Source organism: Choloepus didactylus, chromosome 1 (assembly GCF_015220235.1).
Source record: "Choloepus didactylus isolate mChoDid1 chromosome 1, mChoDid1.pri, whole genome shotgun sequence".
Taxonomy (NCBI): domain Eukaryota; kingdom Metazoa; phylum Chordata; class Mammalia; order Pilosa; family Megalonychidae; genus Choloepus; species Choloepus didactylus.
The window spans coordinates 85,854,338-85,866,568 of NC_051307.1; the positions used below are offsets into that span (position 1 = coordinate 85,854,338).

General features: G+C 36.9%; 1 protein-coding gene across 4 annotated transcripts in view; it reads left to right on the forward strand.

Annotated features, from left to right (window-relative positions):
- The window catches only part of CFAP91 (cilia and flagella associated protein 91), a 110,260-nt gene that overhangs the window by 18,346 nt on the left and 79,683 nt on the right, over positions 1-12,231 (forward strand). For 3 of the 4 annotated variants that reach the window (XM_037836183.1, XM_037836175.1, XM_037836188.1), the window contains exons 6-7: positions 880-1,061; positions 9,605-9,782. In XM_037836183.1, coding sequence (XP_037692111.1) covers positions 880-1,061; positions 9,605-9,782 — 360 coding nt within the window. The remainder of the gene's footprint in view (positions 1-879; positions 1,062-9,604; positions 9,783-12,231) is intronic. The other variant, XM_037836195.1, reaches the window with a different exon arrangement.

Consider the following 12,231-nt stretch of genomic DNA (forward strand, 5'->3'; position numbering starts at 1 on the left):
TTTGTTGGCAGTTTTATTTCTTGTTTATTGAATTGTTCTTCGCCCATTTTTCTTTGGTGTATTCAACTGTTTATTGATTTACAAGGGCTTTTTATATAGAAATCCTGTTTGACTTTTTAACATATATATTACAAAACCTTTTTTCCAGTTTGCCATTCACCTTTAAAATTTTTTTTTATGATATTTTGAAGTACAACAGTATAAACTTAAACTCAATTCTAGTGATCTCATCCTTTTATAGTTTCTGGCCTTGAGCCAAACTTAAAAAGATCTCCTTATTCAAAAACTATATAAATATTTATTTATGTTCATATTAGTACTTTTATAGTCTCATTTTTGACATGAAATTTTAAAAGAATATCTGGAATTTTATTTTTGTTCAAGGAATAGGGTAACTTTTTCACATGGATAACCAAATGATCCCAATATTAATTAGTGAGTCATCTCTCCAGAGACTTAAAAAAAAAACAAAACAGAAAATATCTTTTTCTCTGTTTCTATATTCTGGAGGGCAACAGCTAAGATTGGGTGTGTAACTGAAAGCTGAGAAGAAAGAAACCAGGGAATGTAGCAGTTCTGAACAGGTTCAGGAGTACATTTGACATTCTAAAATTATAGCCCTATACCATCACCCTGTCCAACAGTACACAGATAAATAGGCACTTTAGTAAACAGACTTAGGTTTTCCCTCCTTCAGTTTCTTGGAAGAAGTGAAAATAACAAGCAATTTTCTAAAGATTATTGGGCATAATGCTGGTTACGCTGGATTCTTAACTTTGTTCTTGTCAATGTTTAAAGAGGGAATGGAGTTAATGAAGCTGAAGGTTTTATTTCTACTTGTTTGTATAGTATTCTAAGTGATCTTATATCCTCTTTTAGGGCAGAGCCATGTATTTTTCCTTCTGCCTCTACCAAGTACTCATCCATCCCTTCGAAGTGTACCGTGGGCACTCAGACCGATTATCGGGATGCTGAAGTTCAAACAGATCCATATTCTCCAGAGTATGTAGTATGTCAGGACTCTATCCCTGAGCTCTTGACCCTGGCCACTCTTACTTGGGGTGAGTTGGTAATTCTCTTTAATATTTGCAGGTGACATTACTGATAACCATGCATGCTATTGAGTTCTTGGAAATGACGTACATACAAGCAACCATGGTTTAAAGTGTTGCTATTTAAAGTGTCTTGTTCAATAGAGCTATTTCATAGACTCATAATTTCTCTGATAATTTTGTTCAAAGAAAGATACTTCCTTTTCATTGTAAGTAGGTTTGTTGTGTTCTGTCCCCAAAGCAGAAGTTATATTTCAGCCTAATTTTATGGTTACTTTCAGACTACTCGCTACCCTCCTCCCACCTGCTTCTCCTAGCGAATCAAATCCTTTTTGTTGACCAGGTCATACTCCTTTACATATCATATCATGCTCCTTTTGTTGAGTGTCTAATACTTAATGCATATATGTATATATGTAAAACAGTAATATTTCACATCACAAAAATATTTCACAGTTTATTAAAAGCTCTCTTACGTGCCTTATTTTACTTGAATCCCGAAAAGGTCATGTGAGGTGGGAAGTGGACATATTATATCTATTTTATAGAAAAGGGAACAAAGACTCTGAAAAGTCAATGAATTAGCTAAGATCATATATAAATCAAAGGCAAATATGGGACTAGAAAATAGGTATTCTGTTGTCTACCCCAGTGACTTTTGTCCTGTTCCACCTCCTCATCACACTAGAGCTATTGAACAGGTAGATATATCTTTAGGTGTGTTTGTCTGAATTAGTACATAAGATCTGATTAGAAAGCCATGGGACTAAGTTCTACATGGCACAAATAACACTTCTAATGACTTTATGGTCACATTTAATCTAGGTAATAGTTGAAGTGTAAAGGTGTATATGTATGAAAATATGCATTTTATCTAGATTTATGTGTTTCTATATGGGTGTTGGGAGTTGGTGCATATTGTTTTTGTGAAGGAAGTGTGTGACTTAGTTTAAATTTAGGAGTCAGTAGGTATGAGGAATGAGTCTATGTGGGTGCTCGTTTTTTGTTTTGGGTATGTGGAGCAGGTATAATTGTGTGTGTGTCTGTGTGTGTATTTGTACTCATGTATTTGCATTTGCGTGTGTAGATGGTGGCCAACCAGTACAATTCATGGAAAAATGTCTGGAAGCCTAACTGATTGATACGTAAAGTGAGATAATGTCTAGTTTAATAACTGTATGCATTTAACAATGATGACAGACTTCTATTGAATATCTTCTCAGTGTCAGGTACTATGTTAAATGCTTTGCATGCATTGTTTCATTCAAGTCTCACAACTCACTATGCTAGCACTACTTAATTGGTGTGTAGAGAATAAAATGTTTTGAAAGAAAAATCATGTATTTAAAATTCACGGTCCATTATGCTATGAATATTTTTAGATAAGATGCTTTATTATAAATATATAGTAATTGTTTTTGAATGTTAAAAATTCTTAATAAAATTGGAAATATTTTTGTCCATGTTTTTATATTGGACTCTTTTTTGGTAAATAATTTGAGCTGCGGCTTTAGTAGAATATAGGCTATTTATTTACTGATTTAATTAACAGCAAGCTAATAGGTATCCGGTATCTGTAAGAGTCTGTGACTAGGGAGAAGCAAGGAAAACATTGTCACTAAAGGTATGGAGGATTTTCTGTTATAAAAGGAAAACGTGGATTTGAGTTGAATTATTTTATTTTATTTTTTTACATCCTAGTTTTTGCCAACATGCAGAGTATTGTTTGCTTTTGGTAGTGTTTCGGAATTCAGGGAAATGTTTAAACCTAGTCCTTTCAGCTCACCACATAGAGTAAGATACTGAGGCTTAACTAGGGCCACCTAATCACAGAGCTGCCGCCAGAATCCAGGGTCCCTGCTTCCTAGGGCTGGGCCAGTACCCCCACGCCATTCTGAGCATAGTTTATATCCAGTCAACCATCTAGCTTTTAAACAACTTGTCAATTTTTAAATAATAATTTATTTAAGCATACTTTCAAAAGAGGAGCTACATAGTGTTTCTTTCTTAGGTACCAGTACCTTGTAACCAACAAGAATTATTTTCCTAATAATTCTCACTTGGTTGCTTAGAATGAAACTGTTTGCCTTCTGTTTGCAGCTAGCAAAGAGTGGGAAAACAACAATACAAAAAGAATACATGGAAGCTCCAGTATCAGCTTTCTTTTTAATAAAGCTTTGTTATGACAAAGCTGACTTACTAGAGCACAGCAATTGACAGGTAAGGACAAGAAGAAAGGAAGAATGCTGTTGAGTAATGTCTGTTTAGCTCCATTTGCACTGAATTTGAAGATTGACTTATGGCAGTGATTCTTAACTTTTTGTGGGTCTTGGACTCTTTCGAGAGACTGAAGAGAGCTGCCAAAAGTCACACACACACAAAATGCACATGTGCATTGATGCACACACTGATTCACACACTTTACTTATAGTTTTAGTCAGTCCCTGGGCCCCAGGTTAAGGACCTTTTATCCTTTTGGCCTGTTAGGGGTGAGAGTTGTAGGGCAAGGAACCATGGGCTCACCTCCTATGGCCCTTAGACCAAGGTAAATCAGCAAAGATTAAAGCTTTGTTTTTCATTGTTTCTAAGTTGTAAGATTTTAAAAAACTGATACCAGCTTTCAGAGTCAAGTTTTGTTTCTGGGTCTCTAATCTCTTTCAGTATGCACTGTAGGTCTGGGTAAATCTGAGTGAATTAGACATTGATAGTTAAATCCTGAAATCTGCTTTTCAATCGTTTAATCAACTTGTAAATATGCTATGGTTTATGCCCCTTCCCCACCAAAGACTTATATGACTTTCGGATATTTGTGATAACTAGCTTACCACTTTATCACATCTTTACAATCAGATTTTTACAGCTCCCATTGTCATGTGAAGATTTTAATGCCAGGATTGAGTCATTACATTTCTGCAGAAATGCAAAAGTTATGGTAGAATAGCAGGCGTTTTTTCAATAGATATTGTCCTAGAATTGACACAAAATATCAAATGTAAGATTTCTAAGATATTCTTCCTTTATTAATGGTACCATCTTCACAGAATGAGTTATGAGAGCTTGCTTAGAAGTTTATTTTTCTTAACAAGCTGGGTTCCCAGTACCAAAGACTATGTTTTACTTTCTCCTTTAACTGTTACTGCTAGAATTTGAGCAATTGGATTAAAATTCATCCAGTCCAGGCCATTCATTCTAGTATTTAACATACCAACACTCTTTGTCATCTTCTCTACAAATAATTATTATTTGGAATCTAGTTTGGTGGGAAGAATTGAAAAGAATCTGGTATTTCATTCCATCACTAGAGGGAGTAAATATCACTACCTTTAATAATGAAGTTTGGCCGTTAATACGTTGTCTCAGCTACAGGCACATCACACACTGGCACTAGGACTGCTGTGATACACAGATACCTCAGCTCTACAAGTTACTGTGTGGTCACAAATGATAGCCAAATTAAATGCCTCTAAGATCAGAGGTGGCACATTGTAATACCTGTAGGGGCCTGTTGGTAACAGGAAGGAATGAAGCAGGTTGGAAATAGTTTTTCCCCCCAGTTTCTGTTTAGTCTTACTAAAAGAAAAGCAGTATAGTTACAATGATAAATGGCATTGACATTTAAGTAATATAATGTTCAATAAAATAATCAGAATACAAAATTATATGTATATTATATTTACAACTATGGAAATGAAGGCCTATAAAAGACTGGAATGAAAAATTCCCCTCAAATAATAGCTATTATTAGTGGGGAATGGCATGATAACTTTTTTTCTCCTCTATTTTTCAAACTTTTTGTAGGGTGGTTGTATGCCTTGGGATACTGACAAAGCACACTTTTAAGTCAGCACACTTTTATGGCAGTTCTCTGCCAGGCTCCCACCTCCATGATAGGAGCAGAGATCCTGGGTACATCTTCTCCTGCATTTATCTTTGGATATATGGGCTCCTCTGCCCTGGCAGATCCTCACTCCACATTTCCAGCCACATGACTTATGAGAAAAATGCCACTGTAAATTCAGTGGGGAAAAAGAGATCTTTTCAATAAATTTACTATAGCTGAGCACACATATATCCTAGGATCCACTGTCCACATTGTTCCTGTCTCACTTTTTTTTTTTTTCAAAATAATTAAAACTAGCATTTTTTGAAAATCCAGTCCAAGGAGAAAAATATATATACAGATTTTTGAGCCCCCCTTTCCACAGTGACTGCTAAGTACAAGAACTAAAAGTATTTTAGATACCACTTTACATCAAAATTGGCATCATTTGAATGATTTCATGAGAATATCTCTGAAATGCTAAACATCTTTCAGACTCAGAAATTCACTGTTAGAATGTAATAAAATCTGACCTTGGCCTGTATTATGTGAAACTATGAAATTAGAAAGAGAGAGGTCCTTTAGAAATGATCTTATCTAACTTCATTGATTATGGCTGGTAAAACTGAGAGCCAGAGAGATTAAGTGACTCATGCAAAGTCGCAGAGATAATTGATACACTGTAGTGATTTTTATTAACCTGAGATTACTTGTGTTTCCCCCATTGTAATGGATACCTGTGATCAGGTCTGCATCACTGGCAATGAAGATGTTCATGCCTGTGCCAGTTTGAATATATTGTGTCCCCCAAACGCCATTATCTTTGATGTAATCTTGTGTGGGCAGACGTTATCAGTTTTGATTAGATTATAATTCTGAGTGTTTCTTTGGAATGCACCCCACCCAGCTGTAGGTGATGACTCTGATTAGATAATTTTCATGGAAGTGTTGTTCCACCCACTCAGGGTGGGTCTAAGTTGATCAGTGGAGCCATATAAATGAGCTGACATAACAGAAGGAACTCAGTGCAGCTGTGAGTGATGTTTTGAAGTGGAGCTACAGCCAAGAGGGACACTTTGAAGGAAGCACAGGAGCTGCAGATGAGAGACAGTTTGAAGACGGTTGTTGAAAGCAGACTCTTGCTCGGGAGAAGCTAAGAGAGGACAAATATCCCAAGTGCAACTAAGAGTGACATTTTTGAGGAACTGCAGCCTAGAGAGGAACGTCCTGGCAGAAAACCATTTTGAAACCAGAACTTTGGAGCAGATGCCAGTCACGTGCCTTCCCAGCTAACAGAGGTTTTCTGGACACCATTGGCCGTCCTCCAGTGAAGGTACCCGATTGCTGATGTGTTACCTTGGACACTTTATGGCCTTAAGACTGTAACTGTGCAACCAAATAAACCCCCTTTTATAAAAGCCAATCCATCTCTGGTGTTTTGCATTCCATCAGCATTAGCAAACTAGAACAATGCCTGAGTTCCAGTTCTGGTTCTTGTTTCCTGGTTCACTTGATAAAACCAGATTAAACATTCTTTAAAGCAGAGGCTCTACTTTCAGGTACAGATGACATTAAAAATATGCTGAAACCTTTTCCTTCTGCTCTGAACACATAAAAAAATATTAAAAAAATTAAAAGCTAGTAAACACATAGCCACACTTGAAAACAAGGAAGGAAAATCTCCATAGTCTAGAAAGAGAGACTTCTTCCTAAAAGAACAAAATAACTGGGAACCTTTGATGATGAGTAAGGGCTGAAGTCACATGGCCTGTGGATGCTAGGGGGCCAGATCTGAGTTACCTCCCTAAACTGGAGGGGGCAGAGCCTTTCTCCTATCCATAGATAGGGACAGCTTATGGTTATAGCTGGAACTGAGTCAGGCATTCCTGCCTGGGCCTTGGACTTCACCCTGTGTTATGATAGGGGCTTAGCTTTGAGCTGCAGGAGAACCAGAGCCTGGTCCTCTAAAGCAAGGGGGCCTCAAAAATGCTTCACTGGGCAAAAACACCTGATCTGAAACCATATCCCAGGTAAAACTGAGATTGACCCTTTATTGGAAAACCCCTGTTAGTCAGGCCTAACCCTACCATTGTTGGGGCCCTGGGCAGGGGTCCGAATGGAGTCCCATATACATATATCTAGATATTTAAAAATTATAGTTTAAGCTATGTATCTGTTAAGTTAAATATGTTCTTTCGTCTTCACAAATATATCACTGTAACAAGCTAAAAGGACAATGTTTAAATTTAGAATCCTTAGGATATGTAATAATCACAAAAGGAGCAACCCGTCAGGAGATACAACTGTCACGAACTTGTAGAAACCCTACATAACCTCAAAATATATAAAGCGAAAATTGAATTACAAGGAGAAGTAGACAAATCCCTACTCATAGTAGAAGATTTTAATGCCTCTATTTCAGATTAAGCTATCAAAATTTAAAATGGATTTAGAAGATTTGAACAAGATGATTAATGAGTTTCACATAACAGATGTCTGCAGAACCTGCTGGGGTAGGCCATGGCCAGACCTGCTGTAGATCTGACTATGCATTAAGAAAGTGAATGTGGAAATATTTGGCTGTAGCATTTCAAGGAAATAATAGTTCTGGGCTCCTCTGACCTGGCAGATCCTCACTCCACATTTCCAGCCACATGACTTATGAGAAAAATGCCACTCTAATTCAGTGGGGAAAAAGAGATCTTTTCAATAAATTTACTAAAGCTGAGCACACTTATATCCTAGGATCCAGCAATTTCTTTCCTAGTTATATACCAAAGAAAAATGAGTACCTAGTTCTACAGGCAGAAATACATATGTATGTCCACCAAAAGATGTGTGCAATAATGTTCATAGCAGCACTGTTCATAATAATCCCAAACTGGGAACAACCCACATGTCCATCAACCATAGGATGGATGAATAAAATATTGTATATTCACACAATGGAATACCATATAGCAATGCAACCACATGGGTGTATCTCACATATATAATGCTGAGCAAAAGAAGTTGGACACAAAAGAGTACCTATGCTTTGATTCGAAATCAAGCAAAACTAAGATGTTAGGAGTCAGGGTGGTGGTTATTGTTGAGGAACATGATGGGCACTTCTGGGGTTCTGATTATATTCTGTTCCTTGATCTTGGTGCTGGCTATATGCTCATTTGTGCACCTATTTGCATGTATTTTATACTTTAATTAAAAGTTTATATAAAAAATGAAAAATAATGACAGTGACAAAGGATGCCACTGCAATCACTAAGAAAAAAATATTGAGTGCTATGTACCAAATACTCTAAAGCATCCAGTGCCTTACATATTTAACTTATTTAATCTTTATAAGTAAGTAAATTTGTAAAGTGAATTTACACACCCACAGACTATTTTCAGTAAAACTAAATTATATGTATTATCTGGGAACTATTAAATATTTGAATGGATTGCAAAAATCAGTCTATACAAATCTCAGTAGCTGAGATTAGGAAGAAGCAATGTGGGAGAAAGTGAGGAAGCAGGGATTGTGGGAGACGGACCATCAAGAGATCTCAGAAAGCTTAAGCAGAAACATACTTTCCAAAGGTAAATTTATCATTATCCAGAAAAATTTTAAATGATCATTTTTTATGATCTAGCTGCTAGACTTTAGCATTTCCATTTATAAGGACTTTAGAGAAATTCACATATGGGCATAATGAGACCACTACAAGGATGTTTGTTGTAGCATTATGTGTAACCCAAAAATTAGAAGCAATCCAAATGTTCACTTAAGAAGATAGATTTAATTGTAGTAGAGTCTTACATGGAAGAATGAAATTAGATTTCTCTTTATGTATGGCTAGATTGCAAAAACAAAGTTGAGTAAGAAAAGCAAGTTGCAGAATGATACCTACAGTATAATACCATGTATGTAAATATTGAATAATAAAAGACAATACTGTGTTTTGTTTATATGTGGTTTACATATCGTTCATATTTATTTGTATTTGAGTGGGAATTTATATAATGTAGTGCCTAAGAGCACAAGCATCAGATTGCCATGTTCAAGTCCTGATTTCTATCACTTAGCAACTGTCACAGGAAGATGATGCCTTAAATCAAGGCTACATTTAAAGAGACTAGCCACCTGGGAGACATAAGTAGGAGTGGGTTTCAGTGTCTCTGCACTGGCCAGGAGACACATCCAATGGTCTGAACTGGGGATCTTTATTCTCTGAACCCTTGAAGTTGGAGATGAAGGATAATCCTAAGTTGTACATTCATTGTTGGGGACAAAATGTAAAGACAGTGAATTCTCAGCTAATAATTAGTTTCTTCATTATCTGTTAGAAAAACGTCTCTGATTTTTTTTAATCTTTGTCCAACCAATTCCATACCCCTTATCATATTTTCCCACCTCAGAATTTTGATATATCTTTGTATTTCAAGTCATAGATTTTTCCAGTACAGGACATTCCAAGGTGTGATTATTCAGAGGTCATTTAATATTCTTCAAATACTTCCCAGCATCTTATATGCAACTTAAATGTCTTATGTCTCCAATTACTAACAAAAGTCAGTATAGGGCACAAGTAACACAAGCAGAGGCACATCCAGAGGCTGTTTCCTAATATTTTATCCTGTCACAGCCCTTGAATTCAGAGAATAGTGTAAGAACTAAAAGGGAATACATATAAAGGTACATGGGTTTACCCATTTGTTCCTAAAGTGTTGTCGCTGCTTCATCCTCAAGGTCGAGGTCTCCCTGCAGGACAAGCTGAGGTGGAGATGATAGAGCGTGCCAGGGAGAAGCGAGCTTGGGAAGCCACCCTTCCACCTCTGAGTGACACCTCCCAGTTTGAGAAGAGGAGAAAGATGATGAATGAGATGGAGAGGAAAGAGTGGGCCTTCAGAGAGCAGGAGATTCAAAAGTAGGTTCTCGGTTTCCCAGACAACTGTTCTTGCACTAATGGGAGTAACTTTAGTACTTTTTATCTGTAAGCATATTTCCAAATGTATCTGTTTAAAAGCAATCCTCAAACTGTACAGGGGGTAAGTTGGGTTTCTGGATCTTTGAGGAGTTACCACACATTCCTGATGTGGTATAGGAGCTCTCTATAATTCTCTTTCCAATAACTTAAAAATGTAAATGCCTTCTTTGTGTGGGAAGAAGTTCAGCATGGAAACCAGACTTGAACAATTTCTTGAAGGCATCTATGATTCTTTTCTTCCCTTTTCTCTTTAGTACTTCTCTAGACTGTCACCAAATCCCACTGGTTTCTGCAAAACATCTTGCCAACTGTGCCTTTCTGTTAATTCCAGTGCCACAGTCCTAGGCCTGGCCCTCTTCATATCCCACCAAACAGCCTCCTAGCCAGTCCTGTCTCTTATTTTCCATGGCACTGGAGTCACAGTCAGGACACTTTAGGTTGTTGCTAGAGTGGAAAGGGGCATTTCCTATTTAAAAGAAAAATTTGGAATTCTTCAATTAAGAGATGCACTCACAGCCCATAAATAACAATGTGCTGAGGTACTGCTGATTGAGTTTTCCATCATCTGAACGAATAATATTTTTAGTAATGAGGTTGTCGCATGCGTAAAATGCAGAAATGATGTGAACCAAAATATTACAACTCTGTAACAAGCAGGAAAAGAAGGGAACTTGTGGGGCATGTCCTTTGTTCCAGGCTGTGCTGAGGCTCTTTATTGCTAGTGGCAATGCTACCAAAGCCTCTGACAGTGTTGCTTACTATTAGAGGGCCAAGACATTTAGTGACTCAACTTGGTTCTGAATTAAAAATATGTTTATATTTTTGCAATACCTTCTGATTAAGCCTGAATCCAGACTATGTGATATTTTGGTAAAAGCTTGCAATTTAATAGAAAGTATTGTTGGTGGCAAAGTAGGTTTCAGATACCAAATACTGTCTGCAGGAATTTAAAAACTTTTTACTGCAGTTTGGAGAGGTTTATGTTTTCTCAGGACATTAAAAACATTACCACACTAATGTAAGGTGTTAATAATAGGGTGGTATATGGGAACTGTGTATTTTATGCATGATTTTTCTGTAAACCTACAACTTCTCTAATAAAAAATTATATATATAGATGATTAAACCAGATTAAATAGTGTGACCCAAAACATATCTTATTCTATTTAGAAGCTAAGAGTATTAGTTCTGTCTGCTACCAGCAGCATTATATTTTCATTCTAATACATTCACATTGCTGCTACCTTATTTTAATGAGTTCTTGATATTTAGAGTGTGTTTGTTTGTGTATGCATGTGTATAAATTCAGAGAAGAACTATTTTGACATTCAAATACATGGCAGTCTGGCCATCAGTTTCTAAGAATACAGTGACAGGGATGAGATTCACCCTTTCACTTTAACTTAAAAATTGAACAAAATATATGAAATAATGATTTTCGGATTTGGAACAAGAGGAAGCACAGGATAATGATTCTGAGAGAAGGGAAACATCAAGAAGAACCCTGTAATTGCTCCAAGGTTATTGCTTGAAGAGCATTACCAGAATGTAGCCCAAGGAAGGGGAATCCAAACAGAGGCTGTTGGTTTTGCTGAGTTGAGTGACAGAATTTGGAGTTTGGAGAGACCATGACAGCTAGAAATTGTGGGGCAAAAATGTCAGGGATGAGGGAGCCACACAGGGAGAACTCTCAAGATCATGAGGAGTCCTTTTGAGCCTTTGGCTGAGTACTGATCTATGTGTGTGGGTGAGGACACTCCCCCAAACCAGGAAAGAACCACTGGAAAGGAGCATGCAGAAAGTCCTAGGAGCTCACACAGGGCTGGGTCTAGTTCATGATCCTTCTAGCCAAAATAGAAAGAACTGCTAATGTGCGGGGCATTGAATAGAGTCCTCAGAATGGTATTGCCTTAACTATGGGTCCAAATTTGCCCTAGACTAAAAGGCTTTTCCAGACTTATGCTAACAAAGCTGAAAAGTGAGCTTCAAAAAATTGAACTGATTCTAAATAATCTAACTATGTCCCAGAACAAAGCTCAACAATATTTAAAGGAATGCAACAAAATCCAACACCTAAATGTAAAATTCAAAATTCTGACATCCAATTAAAAGTTATCAAAAAAATAAAAATAAAAATGTATATATAGCCAGAGTGAGGGCATCACTGGAGAAAGTGAGTACTTTTTGTTACTCTGAAGGTAATTTTTATAAACATGTTTTGAGTCCCTCCTATGTGTTGGGTTCTGTGCTGTGAGTTAGGGAAATGGATATATAGGAAAATGTGCTCTGACAGAGCTCGTTAGAGTACACAGGGGCAACAGACCTTTAGACCAACAGCTCTCATGTAGGATGTATCAGGTTATGTCCTGCTTTATGCACCAAGTACTAG